Here is a 16026-nt window from a genome sequence, read left to right on the forward strand (position 1 = left end):
GAGTGTGTTTGGTTTCGTGCATGTCTTTGAGTGAGAGTTAATAAACTCCAAACAGCCAGGTGTGTAACTGTCTAACTACCCTGACCTCTGACCTAGGTGGCTCTGTTATTCTCTCTGTGGACAGAGACAGTCAGACCATACCTAGAGATCGTGGATGAATGGATCGTTCATGGTCACCTGTTTGACCCCGCTAAAGAGTTCATCATTCAGAGGTATGGAACAAGCCTCGCTTCTGGCCATGTCATGAAAATATTTAGGCACTCAGGGTACATGGGCCGGTGATGAAGGCTCTCTTTGCATGTCCTGACAGTGTTGGGTGTCATCTGTCGTCACCCTATTCGCTATATAGTGCACTACTTTAGACCAGAGCCCTATTCCCTATATAGTGCACTACTTTAGACCAGAGCCCTATTCCCTATATAGTGCACTACTTTAGACCAGAGCCCTAGTCCCTATATAGTGCACTACTTTAGACCAGAGCCCTATTCCCTATATAGTGCACTACTTTAGACCAGAGCCCTAGTCCCTATATAGTGCACTACTTTAGACCAGAGCCCTATTCCCAATATAGTGCACTACTTTAGACCAGAGCCCTAGTCCCTATATATTGCACTACTTTAGACCAGAGCCCTATTCCCTATATAGTGCACTATATACCAGAGCCCATAGGGAATAGTGCACTACTTTAGACCAGCGCCCATAGGGAATAGTGCACTACTTTAGACCAGAGCCCATAGGGAATAGTGCACTACTTTAGACCAGAGCCCATAGGGAATAGTGCACTACTTTACACCAGAGCCCATAGGGAATAGTGCACTATTTTAGACCAGCGCCCATAGGGAATAGTGTACTACTTTAGACCAGAGCCCATAGGGAATAGTGTACTACTTTAGACCAGAGCCTATAGGGAATAGTGCACTACTTTAGACCAGAGCCCATAGGGAATAGTGCACTACTTTAGACCAGAGCCCATAGGGAATAGTGCACTTCAGGGAATAGGGTGCCATTTTAGAGACGTATTACAGTGCCTTGCGAAAGTATTCGGCCCCCTTGAACTTTGCGACCTTTTGCCACATTTCAGGCTTCAAACATAAAGATATAAAACTGTATTTTTGTGAAGAATCAACAACAAGTGGGACACAATCATGAAGTGGAACGACATTTATTGGATATTTCAAACTTTTTTAACAAATCAAAAACTGAAAAATTGGGCGTGCAAAATTATTCAGCCCCCTTAAGTTAATACTTTGTAGCGCCACCTTTTGCTGCGATTACAGCTGTAAGTCGCTTGGGGTATGTCTCTATCAGTTTTGCACATCGAGAGACTGAAATTCTTTCCCATTCCTCCTTGCAAAACAGCTCGAGCTCAGTGAGGTTGGATGGAGAGCATTTGTGAACAGCAGTTTTCAGTTCTTTCCACAGATTCTCGATTGGATTCAGGTCTGGACTTTGACTTGGCCATTCTAACACCTGGATATGTTTATTTTTGAACCATTCCATTGTAGATTTTGCTTTATGTTTTGGATCATTGTCTTGTTGGAAGACAAATCTCCGTCCCAGTCTCAGGTCTTTTGCAGACTCCATCATGTTTTCTTCCAGAAGGGTCCTGTATTTGGCTCCATCCATCTTCCCATCAATTTTAACCATCTTCCCTGTCCCTGCTGAAGAAAAGCAGGCCCAAACCATAATGCTGCCACCACCATGTTTCACTGTGGGGATGGTGTGTTCAGGGTCATGAGCTGTGTTGCTTTTTACGCCAAACATAACGTTTTGCATTGTTGCCAAAAAGTTCAATTTTGGTTTCATCTGACCAGAGCACCTTCTTCCACATGTTTGGTGTGTCTCCCAGGTGGCTTGTGGCAAACTTTAAACAACACTTTTTATGGTTATCTTTAAGAAATGGCTTTCTTCTTGCCACTCTTCCATAAAGGCCAGATTTGTGCAATATACGACTGATTGTTGTCCTATGGACAGAGTCTCCCACCTCAGCTGTAGATCTCTGCAGTTCATCCAGAGTGATCATGGGCCTCTTGGCTGCATCTCTGATCAGTCTTCTCTTTGTATGAGCTGAAAGTTTAGAGGGACGGCCAGGTCTTGGTAGATTTGCAGTGGTCTGATACTCCTTCCATTTCAATATTATCGCTTGCACAGTGCTCCTTGGGATGTTTAAAGCTTGGGAAATCTTTTTGTATCCAAATCCGGCTTTAAACTTCTTCACAACAGTATCTCGGACCTGCCTGGTGTGATCCTTGTTCTTCATGATGCTCTCTGCGCTTTTAACGGACCTCTGAGACTATCACAGTGCAGGTGCATTTATACGGAGACTTGATTACACACAGGTGGATTGTATTTATTATCATTAGTCATTTAGGTCAACATTGGATCATTCAGAGATCCTCACTGAACTTCTGGAGAGAGTTTGCTGCACTGAAAGTAAAGGGGCTGAATAATTTTGCAAGCCCAATTTTTCAGTTTTTGATTTGTTAACAAAGTTTGAAATATCCAATAAATGTCGTTCCACTTCATGATTGTGTCCCACTTGTTGTTGATTCTTCACAAAAAAAATAGTTTTATATCTTTATGTTTGAAGCCTGAAATGTGGCAAAAGGTCGCAAAGTTCAAGGGGGCCGAATACTTTCGCAAGGCACTGTATATGTCTGTTAGTTGATCCTATTTTAACACTGAAAAGGCTTTTTCCAAAATGAGAATATCCATGTGACATGGCTCCATACGACATGCCTCTTCAAATTCTGAATTGAATAAAACAACCAGGTTTTCAATGTGGTTTTTATGATATGATTTGTATATAAAAGCTCACATAGTACAATGTACAGTGTCTGTAATGGAATAAACATGGTATAAATGAATGTAGACCTTCATAAAGTGGGGGGGGGGGTACCAAGATGGAGGCGTGTTGGCTTCAACACAGCACCCCCTATATTAGTCATCTAGTGTGTATATATAAATCAATGGTCCTGACCCCTACCTTGTCTGTATCTCCCAACCCAGGAACAAAGACGTACCAGTGAATCACAGAGACTTTTGGTATGCCACCTACACCTTGTACAGTATCTCCGAGACGGTGGAGAGCGAGGACAAGCTGAGTGACGCAGCCAGCGGGAGCAGCGCAGGGGAGCAGGGATCGAAGTCTCAGCTCACCATGGTGTCCTTCCTCAAGCCGGTCCTCAAACAGATCATCATGGCTGGGAAGAGCATGCAGCTCCTCAAGAACCTGGACTGTAAAGAGGCTGAGCAGACCGATGGCTCCACTAGAGGTCAGTGTTGGTCTATAGAGGCTGAGCAGACCGATGGCTCCACTAGAGGTCAGTGTTGGTCTGTAGAGGCTGAGCAGACCGATGGCTCCACTAGAGGTCAGTGTTGGTCTATAGAGGCTGAGCAGACCGATGCCTGCACTAGAGGTCAGTGTTGGTCTGTAGAGGCTGAGCAGACCGATGGCTCCACTAGAGGTCAGTGTTGGTCTATAGAGGCTGAGCAGACCGATGGCTCCACTAGAGGTCAGTGTTGGTCTATAGAGGCTGAGCAGACCGATGGCTCCACTAGAGGTCAGTGTAGGTCTGTAGAGGCTGAGCAGACCGATGGCTGCACTAGAGGTCAGTGTTGGTCTGTAGAGGCTGAGCAGACCTATGGCTCCACTAGAGGTCAGTGTTTATCTGTAGAGGCTGAGCAGACAGGTGGCTCCACTAGAGGTCAGTGTTGGTCTATAGAGGCTGAGCAGACCGATGGCTCCACTAGAGGTCAGTGTTGGTCTATAGAGGCTGAGCAGACCGATGGCTCCACTAGAGGTCAGTGTTGGTCTATAGAGGCTGAGCAGACCGATGGCTCCACTAGAGGTCAGTGTTGGTCTATAGAGGCTGAGCAGACCGATGGCTCCACTAGAGGTCAGTGTTTATCTGTAGAGGCTGAGCAGACAGGTGGCTCCACTAGAGGTCAGTTTTGGTCTATAGAGGCTGAGCAGACCGATGGATCCACTAGAGGTCAGTGTTGGTCTGTAGAGGCTGAGCACACCGATGGCTCCACTAGAGGTCAGTGTTGGTCTATAGAGGCTGAGCAGACCGATGGCTCCACTAGAGGTCAGTGTTGGTCTGTAGAGGCTGAGCAGACCGATGGCTCCACTAGAGGTCAGTGTAGGTCTGTAGAGGCTGAGCAGACAGGTGGCTCCACTAGAGGTCAGTGTTGGTCTATAGAGGCTGAGCAGACCGATGCCTGCACTAGAGGTCAGTGTTGGTCTGTAGAGGCTGAGCAGACCGATGGCTCCACTAGAGGTCAGTGTTGGTCTGTAGAGGCTGAGCAGACCGATGGCTCCACTAGAGGTCAGTGTTGGTCTATAGAGGCTGAGCAGACCGATGGCTCCACTAGAGGTCAGTGTTGGTCTATAGAGGCTGAGCAGACAGGTGGCTCCACTAGAGGTCAGTGTTGGTCTATAGAGGCTGAGCAGACCGATGGCTCCACTAGAGGTCAGTGTTGGTCTGTAGAGGCTGAGCAGACCGATGGCTCCACTAGAGGTCAGTGTAGGTCTGTAGAGGCTGAGCAGACCGATGGCTCCACTAGAGGTCAGTGTTTATCTGTAGAGGCTGAGCAGACAGGTGGCTCCACTAGAGGTCAGTGTTGGTCTATAGAGGCTGAGCAGACCGATGGCTCCACTAGAGGTCAGTGTTGGTCTATAGAGGCTGAGCAGACCGATGGCTCCACTAGAGGTCAGTGTTGGTCTATAGAGGCTGAGCAGACCGATGGCTCCACTTGAGGTCTGTAGCTTGTCTGTAGTTCATCTTTAGCTGGTCTGTAGCTTGTCTGTAGTTCATCTTTAGCTGGTCTGCAGCCGGTCTGAAGTTCATCTTTAGCTGATCTGTAGCTGTTCTGTAGTTCATCTTTAGCTGGTCTGTTGCTGGTCTGTAATTGGTCACCAGGCTAGTGTTTCTAGTGCAGAGTGTGGTACAGAGAGATGTGTTTGAGAAGGGAGACAGGGGAGTTTGAGTACTGCTTATGCCTGAAAAACACAGTTTGTGTTTTTCAGAATATACAGTATTATGGAACCATAAAATTGTTCCTATCATCCCTAAGCCTTGAGCTATAATCTAGCGAAGCATGGCCGTATGGTACAAAACACCTGCTTTCTGCTTGGGTTCCTAATGTTCTGTGTTTTAGATACTTTCTGCTTGGGTTCCTAATGTTCTCTGTGTGTTTTAGATGCTTTCTGTTTGATTCCTAATGTTCTCTGTGTGTTAGATGCTTTCTGCTTGGGTTCCTAATGTTCTCTGTGTGTTTTAGATGCTTTCTGTTTGGATTCCTAATGTTCTCTGTGTGTTTTAGATGCTTTCTGTTTGGATTCCTAATGTTCTCTGTGTGTTAGATGCTTACTGCTTGGATTCCTAATGTTCTCTGTGTGTTTTAGATGCTTACTGCTTGGATTCCTAATGTTCTCTGTGTGTTTTAGATGCTTACTGCTTGGATTCCTAATGTTCTCTGTATGTTTTAGATGCTTACTGCTTGGATTCCTAATGTTCTCTGTGTGTTTTAGATGCTTACTGCTTGATTCCTAATGTTCTCTGTGTGTTTTAGATGCTTACTGCTTGGATTCCTAATGTTCTCTGTGTGTTTTAGATGCTTACTGCTTGGATTCCTAATGTTCTCTGTGTGTTAGATGCTTACTGCTTGGATTCCTAATGTTCTCTGTATGTTTTAGATGCTTACTGCTTGGATTCCTAATGTTCTCTGTGTGTTAGATGCTTACTGCTTGGATTCCTAATGTTCTCTGTGTGTTAGATGCTTACTGCTTGGATTCCTAATGTTCTCTGTGTGTTTTAGATGCTTACTGCTGGATTCCTAATGTTCTCTAATGTTCTCTGTGTGTTTTAGATGCTTACTGCTTGGATTCCTAATGTTCTCTGTGTGTTTTAGATGCTTACTGCTTGGATTCCTAATGTTCTCTGTGTGTTTTAGATGCTTACTGCTTGGATTCCTAATGTTCTCTGTGTGTTTTAGATGCTTACTGCTTGGATTCCTAATGTTCTCTGTGTGTTTTAGATGCTTACTGCTTGGATTCCTAATGTTCTCTGTGTGTTTTAGATGCTTACTGCTTGGATTCCTAATGTTCTCTGTGTGTTTTAGATGCTTACTGCTTGGATTCCTAATGTTCTCTGTGTGTTTTAGATGCTTACTGCTTGGATTCCTAATGTTCTCTGTGTGTTTTAGATGCTTACTGCTTGGATTCCTAATGTTCTCTGTGTGTTTTAGATGCTTTGCTTGATTCTAATGTGTGTTTTAGATGCTTACTGCTTGGATTCCTAATGTTCTCTGTGTGTTTTAGATGCTTACTGCTTGGATTCCTAATGTTCTCTGTGTGTTTTAGATGCTTACTGCTTGGATTCCTAATGTTCTCTGTGTGTTAGATGCTTACTGCTTGGATTCCTAATGTTCTCTGTGTGTGTTAGATGCTTACTGCTTGGATTCCTAATGTTCTCTGTGTGTTTTAGATGCTTACTGCTTGGATTCCTAATGTTCTCTGTGTGTTTTAGATGCTTACTGCTTGGATTCCTAATGTTCTCTGTGTGTTTTAGATGCTTACTGCTTGGATTCCTAATGTTCTCTGTGTGTTTTAGATGCTTACTGCTTGGATTCCTAATGTTCTCTGTGTGTTTTAGATGCTTACTGCTTGGATTCCTAATGTTCTCTGTGTGTTTTAGATGCTTACTGCTTGATTCCTAATGTTCTCTGTGTGTTTTAGATGCTTACTGCTTGGATTCCTAATGTTCTCTGTGTGTTTTAGATGCTTACTGCTTGGATTCCTAATGTTCTCTGTGTGTTAGATGCTTACTGCTTGGATTCCTAATGTTCTCTGTGTGTTTTAGATGCTTACTGCTTGGATTCCTAATGTTCTCTGTGTGTTTTAGATGCTTCTGTTTGGATTCCTAATGTTCTCTGTGTGTTTTAGATGCTTACTGCTTGGGTTCCTAATGTTCTCTGTGTTTTAGATGCTTACTGCTTGGATTCCTAATGTTCTCTGTGTGTTTTAGATGCTTACTGCTTGGATTCCTAATGTTCTCTGTGTGTTTTAGATGCTTACTGCTTGGATTCCTAATGTTCTCTGTGTGTTTTAGATGCTTACTGCTTGGATTCCTAATGTTCTCTGTGTGTTTTAGATGCTTACTGCTTGGATTCCTAATGTTCTCTGTGTGTTTTAGATGCTTACTGCTTGGATTCCTAATGTTCTCTGTGTGTTTTAGATGCTTTCTTGGATTCTGTGTGTTTTATGATGCTTACTGCTGTGTGTTTTTGATTCCTAATGTTCTCTGTGTGTTTTAGATGCTTACTGCTTGGGTTCCTAATGTTCTCTGTGTTTTAGATGCTTACTGCTTGGATTCCTAATGTTCTCTGTGTGTTTTAGATGCTTACTGCTTGGATTCCTAATGTTCTCTGTGTGTTTTAGATGCTTACTGCTTGGATTCCTAATGTTCTCTGTGTGTTTTAGATGCTTACTGCTTGGATTCCTAATGTTCTCTGTGTGTTTTAGATGCTTACTGCTTGGATTCCTAATGTTCTCTGTGTGTTTTAGATGCTTACTGCTTGGATTCCTAATGTTCTCTGTGTGTTTTAGATGCTTACTGCTTGGATTCCTAATGTTCTCTGTGTGTTTTAGATGCTTACTGCTTGGATTCCTAATGTTCCTAATGTTCTCTGTGTGTTTTAGATGCTTACTGTTTTGGATTCCTAATGTTCTCTGTGTGTTTTAGATGCTTACTGTTCTCTTGGATTCCTTGGATTAATGTTCTCTGTGTGTTTTAGATGCTTACTGCTTGGATTCCTAATGTTCTCTGTGTGTTTTAGATGCTTACTGCTTGGATTCCTAATGTTCTCTGTGTGTTTTAGATGCTTACTGCTTGGATTCCTAATGTTCTCTGTGTGTTTTAGATGCTTACTGCTTGGATTCCTAATGTTCTCTGTGTGTTTTAGATGCTTACTGCTTGGATTCCTAATGTTCTCTGTGTGTTTTAGATGCTTACTGCTTGGATTCCTAATGTTCTCTGTGTGTTTTAGATGCTTACTGCTTGGATTCCTAATGTTCTCTGTGTGTTTTAGATGCTTACTGCTTGGATTCCTAATGTTCTCTGTGTGTTTTAGATGCTTACTGCTTGATTCCTAATGTTCTCTGTGTGTTTTAGATGCTTACTGCTTGGATTCCTAATGTTCTCTGTGTGTTTTAGATGCTTACTGCTTGGATTCCTAATGTTCTCTGTGTGTTTTAGATGCTTACTGCTTGGATTCCTAATGTTCTCTGTGTGTTAGATGCTTACTGCTTGGATTCCTAATGTTCTCTGTGTGTTTTAGATGCTTACTGCTTGGATTCCTAATGTTCTCTGTGTGTTTTAGATGCTTACTGCTTGGATTCCTAATGTTCTCTGTGTGTTTTAGATGCTTACTGCTTGGATTCCTAATGTTCTCTGTGTGTTTTAGATGCAGAAAGGAAGAGCTTGTACACTCTTTTTCTGGAGTCTGTTCAGTCCCGCCTCCGTTGCCGGGTCGACTCCCCCGTGGATACGGTCACCGAGCAACAGGCCACTCAGCAGAGCCTGATCAAGATGCAGTCGATTGTAGCTCAGCATCTACAGATGGATGACATACATGACCCTCTACTGGCCATCAACTTCGCCAGGTGAGTGGAGGAGAGTATACTTGGAGCGGGGTAGGGACCGAGGCGGCGTGGGATAGGGATGAAACATTTCCAAGATGGCGTAGCAGTGGGGATGTCTGTTTTGATTGTCTTGTCCCGTCCCTTGTATACATCGTTTTTCTTCGTATATATTTTTAAAATATTTTTTTATCTCATTTTCCATCTACGGACTGAACATACTCTCCTGCAACCCGCCTCACGCAATGTGGTATGGATCTGCTTTTGAACCGGAACCCCCTTCAGGAGCTAGCCAATAACTAGATAGTAGTTAGCCTGGAGCTAGCCTCAAACTAGGCCCATCTCCCAGCTAGCCGAAGAGATTCCTTCAAGCAATCCTTGTGCTTCAATTATCTCTTTTGCCAATTGGCCTGGAACCTCAGCCCCGCCGATTCATCACAACTGGTCTACCGAGTTAACCGTCCGAGGGGTTTTCTGTCCTGAAGCAAGCGCCAGTTAGCCTGGAGCTAGCCTCGAGCTAGGCCCTTCTCCCGGCTAGCCAAAGAATTCCATAAGATAATTCCTGGGCTTCAATACCTCATTTGCCAATTGGCCTGGATCCTTTGCTGCCGACAAGGAGCCCCGCCTATCCATCACGACTGGTCAGCCGACGTGACCGCCCGAGGGGGTTTCAACAGACTCTCCCGTTGCGACGTCCCCCTGAGGCCCATCTACTAGCCTTCTGATAGCCCCGTTCTGCTAGCTGTCTGAATCACCGTGTCTCCAGCTCGCCTAGGTACTCACTGGACCCTATGATCACTCGGCTACACATGCCTCTCCCTAAAGTCAATATGCCTTGTCTGTTGCTGTTTTGGTTAGTTATTTTTGTCTTATTTCACTGTAGAGCCTCCAGCCCTGCTCATTATCCCTTAGCTAGCCCTTATGTTCCACCCCCACACATGCAGTGACGGCACCTGGCTTAAATGGTGCCTCTAGAGACAAAATCTCTCATCGTCACTCAATGCCAAGGTTTACCTCCACGGTATTCACATCCTACCATATCTTTGTCTGTACGTTGTCTTGAATTTATTATTCCGCGCCCAGAAACCTGCTCCTTTTACTCCCTGTTCCAAACGCACTAGACAACCAGTTCTTATATCCTTTAGCCGTACCCTCATCCTACTCCTCCTCTGTTCCAAACGTACTAGACGACCAGTTCTTATAGACTTTAGCTGTACCCTCATCCTACTCCTCCTCTGTTCCAAAATCACTAGACGACCAGTTCTTATAGCCTTTAGCCATACCCTTATCCTACTCCTCCTCTGGTGATGTAGAGGTGAATCCGGCCCTGCAGTTCCTACCTCCACTCCCATCCCCCAGGCGCTCTCATTTGTTGACTTCTGTAACCGTAAAAGCATTGGTTTCATGCATGTTAACATTAAAAGCCTCCTCCCTAAGTTTGTTTTATTCACTGCTTTAGCACACTCCAACCCAGATGTTCTAGCCGTATCTGAATCCTGACTTAGGAAGGCCACCAAAAATCCTGAATTGTCCATCCCTAACTAACATTTTATGACAAGATAGAACTACCAAAGGGGGCGGAGTTGCAATCTATTGCAGAGATAGCCAGCAGAGTTCTGTCTTACTATCCAGGTCTGTACCCAAACAATTTGAGCTTCTACTTTTAAAAATCCACCTTTCCAGAAACAAGTCTCTCGCCGTTGCCGCTTGTTTATAGACCCCCTTCAGCCCCCAGCTGTGCCCTGGACACCATATGTGAACTGATTGCCCCCCATCTATCTTCAGAGTTCGTACTGTTAGGTGACCTAAACTGGGATATGCTTAACACCCCGGCCATCCTTCAATCTAAGCTGGATGCCCTCAATCTCACACAAATCATCAAGAAACCTACCGGGTACATCCCTAAATCCGTAACCATGGGCACCCTCTTAGATATCATCCTGACCAACCTGCCCTCAATACACCTGTGCTGTCTTCAACCAGGATTTCAGCGATCACTGCTTCATTGCCTGAGTGCACACTGGGTCCGCGGTCATACGACCACCCCTCGTCACTGTCAAATGCTCCCTAAAACACTTCAGCGAGCAGGCCTTTCTAATCGACCTGGCCCGGGTATCCTGGAAGGATATTGACCTCATTCCGTCAGTTGAGGATGCTGGTTATTCTTTAAAAGTGCCTTCCTCACCACCTTAAATAAGCATGCCCCGTTCAAAAAATGTAGAACTATGAACAGATATAGTCCTTGGTTCACTCCAGACCCGACTGCCCTTGACCAGCACAAAAACATCCTGTGGCGTTCTGCATTAGCATCGAATAGCCCCCACGATATGCAACTTTTCAGGGAAGTCAGGAACCAATATACACAGGCAGTTAGGAAAGTTAAGGCTAGCTTTTTCAAACAGAAATTTGCTTCCTGTTGCACTTATTCCAAAACACTTATTAAATGTTTTGGGACACTGTAATGTCCATGGAGAATACGAGCACCTCCTTCCAGCTGCCCACTGCATTGTGGCTAGGAAACACTGTCACTACCAATAAATCTACGAAAATCGATAATTTCAATAAGCATTTTTCCGCAGCTGGCCATGCTTTCCATCTGGCTACCCCTACCCTGGCCATCATCTCAGCACCCCCTGCAGCCACTTCAACACTCTACTCAGCAAACTGGATGTAGTCTATCACAGTGCCATCCGTTTTGTCACCAAAGCCCCATAATCTACCCACCACTACGACGTGTACACGCTCGTTGGCTGGCCCTCACTACATATCGGTCGCCAACCCCACTGGCTCCAGGTCATCTGTAAGTCTTTGCTAGGTAAAGCTCCGCCTTATCTCAGCTCACTGGTCACCATAGCAACAACCACCCGTAGCACATGCTCCAGCAGGTATATCTCACTGGTCATCCCCAAATCCAACACCACCTTTGGCCAACTTTCCTTCCAGTTCTTTGCTGCCAATGACTGGAACGAATTGCAAAAATCACTGAAGCTGAAGACTCATATCTCTCTAACTTTAAGCACCAGCTGTCAGAGCTGCTTACCGATCACTGTACCTGTACACAGCCCATCTGTAAATAGCCCATCCAACAACCTCATCCCCATATTATTACTTACCCTCTTGGTCTTTTGCACCCCAGTATCTCTTCTTGCAGATTCATCATCTGCACATCTATCACTCCAGTATTAATGCTACATTGTAATTATTTTCGCTACCTCCCCCCCTTTCTACATTTGAACACTGTGCATAAATAGAAAAATCTTTATTTTCTATTGTGTTACTGACTGTACGCTTGTTTATTTGTGTAACTCTGTATTGTTGTTTGTGCTGCACTGCTTTGCTTTATCTTGGCCAGGTCACAGTTGTAAATGAGAACTTGTTCTCAACTAGCCTACCTGGGGGCGGCAGGGTAGCCTAGTGGTTAGAGTGTTGGAAATCTGTGTTACAATCTGTCGTTCTGCCCCTGAACAGGCAGTTAACCCACTGTTCCTAGGCCGCCATTGAAAATAAGAATTTGTTCTTAACTGACTTGCCTAGTAAAATAAAGGTGAAATAAAATACAAATTGTTCAAAAGACCAATTAGTGGAAAAACTATAATTGAATTAAAATATCTTGATTATGTTAAGTTTTAGCTTGTTTGGTGGCTCCAGAAAGAGTAACCCAGCTCTGGTAACTCCTAATCCCCCCACCAGGCTGTACCTGGAGCAGAGTGACTTCCACGAGAGGTTCTCAGGCGGTGACGTGATCGTGGACCGTTCGTCTGAGTCGGTGACGTGTCAGACATTTGAGCTGACGCTGCGTTCCTGCCTCTACCCACACATCCAGAAGAGATACATTGAGTGCTGTGGCAACCTCATGACCACCCTGAAGAAGGACTACAGGTAAACTCAATACATCTGTCAGTCAGTACTCTGTCTCATGTCTCTAGTCCTCCAGGTGTCTGTCAGTCAGTACTCTGTCTCATGTCTCTAGTCCTCCAGGTGTCTGTCAGTCAGTACTCTGTCTCATGTCTCTAGTCCTCCAGGTGTCTGTCAGTCAGTACTCTGTCTCATGTCTCTAGTCCTCCAGGTGTCTGTCAGTCAGTACTCTGTCTCATGTCTCTAGTCCTCCAGGTGTCTGTCAGTCAGTACTCTGTCTCATGTCTCTAGTCCTCCAGGTGTCTGTCAGTCAGTACTCTGTCTCATGTCTCTAGTCCTCCAGGTGTCTGTCAGTCAGTACTCTGTCTCATGTCTCTAGTCCTCCAGGTGTCTGTCAGTCAGTACTCTGTCTCATGTCTCTAGTCCTCCAGGTGTCTGTCAGTCAGTACTCTGTCTCATGTCTCTAGTCCTCCAGGTGTCTGTCAGTCAGTACTCTGTCTCATGTCTCTAGTCCTCCAGGTGTCTGTCAGTCAGTACTCTGTCTCATGTCTCTAGTCCTCCAGGTGTCTCAGTCAGTACTCTGTCTCATGTCTCTAGTCCTCCAGGTGTCTGTCAGTCAGTACTCTGTCTCATGTCTCTAGTCTTCCAGGTGTCTGTCAGTCAGTACTCTGTCTCATGTCTCTAGTCCTCCAGGTGTCTGTCAGTCAGTACTCTGTCTCATGTCTCTAGTCCTCCAGGTGTCTGTCAGTCAGTACTCTGTCTCATGTCTCTAGTCCTCCAGGGCCAGGTATTCATTCTTCCCTTGTACTTCATTCATCAATTAAGGTGATTGAAACATACCAGGTACCGTATCATTGAGTGGGTATAGGCTTCATCCCAAATGACACGCTGTTTCCTATATAGTGCACTACTGTTGATAACTATTTCCTATATCAGGGCTGCCCAACCCTCTTCCTGGAGATCTACCGTCCTGTAGGTTATCAGTCCAACCCTCTTCCTGGAGATCTACCGTCCTGTAGGTTATCAGTCCAACCCTCTTCCTGGAGATCTACTGTCCTGTAGGTTATCAGTCCAACCCTCTTCCTGGAGATCTACCGTTCTGTAGGTTTTCAGTCCAACCCTCTTCCTGGAGGTCTACTGTCTTGTAGGTTTTCAGTCCAACCCTCTTCCTGGAGGTCTACTGTCTTGTAGGTTTTCAGTCCAACCCTCTTCCTGGAGATCTACTGTCTTGTAGGTTTTCAGTCCAACCCTCTTCCTGGAGGTCTACTATCTTGTAGGTTTTCAGTCCAACCCTCTTCCTGGAGATTTACCGTCCTGTAGGTTTTCAGTCCAATCCTAATTTAACACACATGATTCTACTAATTAGCTGCTCAACAAGACCTTAACTAGCTGAATCAGATATGCTAAATTAGGATTGGGCTGATAACCTACAGGACAGTAGATCTCCAATAAGATGGTTGGGCTGCCCTATAAAGTGCACCACAGCCCTATTGGCCCTGGTCAAAGTAGTGCACTATATAGAGAATATCGTATCAATTGGGACTCATTAATAGTTCCATAACCTTTAACCCCCAGACTGCTGAGGTCCCCCAGTATGACTTCTACAGCTGTTATAGGCCCTATACTCACCCTAACCTTTAACCCCCAGACTGCTGGAGTACCTTCAGGCCATGAGGAACTACTTCCTGTTGGAGGCAGGAGACACCATGTATGACTTCTATACAGCCATCTTTGATAAGGTCCTGGAGAAGGAGAGCTGGCAGCAGCTGGCGTTCCTCAACGTTCAACTGCAGGAAGCTGTGGGACAGCGGTGTCCAGAGGACAGCAGCAGGTACTTCAACACAACCTCCTCACACTGACTGGGCTCTCATTGGTTACACCCCACACTGACTGGGCTCTCATTGGTTACACCCCACACTGACTGGGCTCTCATTGGTTACACCCCACACTGACTGGGCTCTCATTGGTTAGCCTTTGCTCTGGTTTTGAGAGATTTCAGAGTTGATAGGCTAACTGATCACACAGGATGTAATATCAACAATAGTGATAGGCATATAGTTGTGATGTTTTTTCCATTTTGATGGCATTGAATTTATTGTCACAATAAAGTAATAGAAAAATGTCTGTTTTCCAGGTTGTCCATCTTCCTGGAGACGATAGACCCAGTCAGAAAGAAACAGCCGATTAATAATCTGGATGGTTTGACCCTCAGTTACAAGGTGAGTCTCCTACCAACCTTATCCACAATACTGATAACATTTTCGCTGCAGATCCGACTTTTCCCTGACAATTTTTTCGCCGGATTAAAGGTCCCGAAGTTTCTTCTTTCTGTGGTGTCCTTCCCTTCACGTTTCTGTGGTGTCCTTCCCTACACGTTTCTGTGGTGTCCTTCCCTACACGTTTCTGTGGTGTCCTTCCCTACACGTTTCTGTGGTGTCCTTCCCTTCACATTTCTGTGGTGTCCTTCCCTTCACGTTTCTGTGGTGTGCTTCCCTACACGTTTCTGTGGTGTCCTTCCCTTCACGTTTCTGTGGTGTCCTTCCCTTCACGTTTCTGTGGTGTCCTTCCCTTCACGTTTCTGTGGTGTCCTTCCCTTCACGTTTCTGTGGTGTCCTTCCCTTCACGTTTCTGTGGTGTCCTTCCCTTCACGTTTCTGTGGTGTCCTTCCCTTCACGTTTCTGTGGTGTCCTTCCCTTCACGTTTCTGTGGTGTCCTTCCCTTCACGTTTCTGTGGTGTTCTTCCCTTCACGTTTCTGTGGTGTCCTTCCCTTCACGTTTCTGTGGTGTCCTTCCCTACACGTTTCTGTGGTGTCCTTCCCTACACGTTTCTGTGGTGTCCTTCCCTTCACGTTTCTGTGGTGTCCTTCCCTTCACGTTTCTGTGGTGTCCTTCCCTTCACGTTTCTGTGGTGTCCTTCCCTTCACGTTTCTGTGGTGTCCTTCCCTTCACGTTTCTGTGGTGTCCTTCCCTACACGTTTCTGTGGTGTTCTTCCCTACACGTTTCTTTGGTGTACTTCCCTTCACGTTTCTGTGGTGTCCTTCCCTTCACGTTTCTGTGGTGTCCTTCCCTTCACGTTTCTGTGGTGTCCTTCCCTTCACGTTTCTGTGATGTCCTTCCCTTCACGTTTCTGTGGTGTCCTTCCCTTCACGTTTCTGTGATGTCCTTCCCTTCACGTTTCTGTGGTGTCCTTCCCTTCACGTTTCTGTGGTGTCCTTCCCTTCACGTTTCTGTGGTGTCCTTCCCTTCACGTTTCTGTGGTGTCCTTCCCTTCACGTTTCTGTGGTGTCCTTCCCTACACGTTTCTGTGGTGTCCTTCCCTACACGTTTCTGTGGTGTCCTTCCCTACACGTTTCTGTGGTGTCCTTCCCTTCACATTTCTGTGGTGTCCTTCCCTTCACGTTTCTGTGGTGTGCTTCCCTACACGTTTCTGTGGTGTCCTTCCCTTCACGTTTCTGTGGTGTCCTTCCCTTCACGTTTCTGTGGTGTCCTTCCCTTCACGTTTCTGTGGTGTCCTTCCCTTCACGTT

At 45.4% G+C, this 16026-nt stretch overlaps 1 protein-coding gene across 1 annotated transcript in view; it reads left to right on the forward strand.

Annotated features, from left to right (window-relative positions):
• LOC112252010 (tubulin, gamma complex associated protein 5) overlaps positions 1–16026 on the forward strand; it is a 45892-nt gene that overhangs the window by 13924 nt on the left and 15942 nt on the right. Inside the window, 6 exon segments of the mRNA XM_042322798.1 lie at positions 97–212; positions 3010–3275; positions 8470–8668; positions 12335–12523; positions 14148–14330; positions 14634–14718. Coding sequence (XP_042178732.1) covers positions 97–212; positions 3010–3275; positions 8470–8668; positions 12335–12523; positions 14148–14330; positions 14634–14718 — 1038 coding nt within the window.

The sequence above is a fragment of the Oncorhynchus tshawytscha genome, linkage group LG06 (genome assembly GCF_018296145.1).
Source record: "Oncorhynchus tshawytscha isolate Ot180627B linkage group LG06, Otsh_v2.0, whole genome shotgun sequence".
Taxonomy (NCBI): domain Eukaryota; kingdom Metazoa; phylum Chordata; class Actinopteri; order Salmoniformes; family Salmonidae; genus Oncorhynchus; species Oncorhynchus tshawytscha.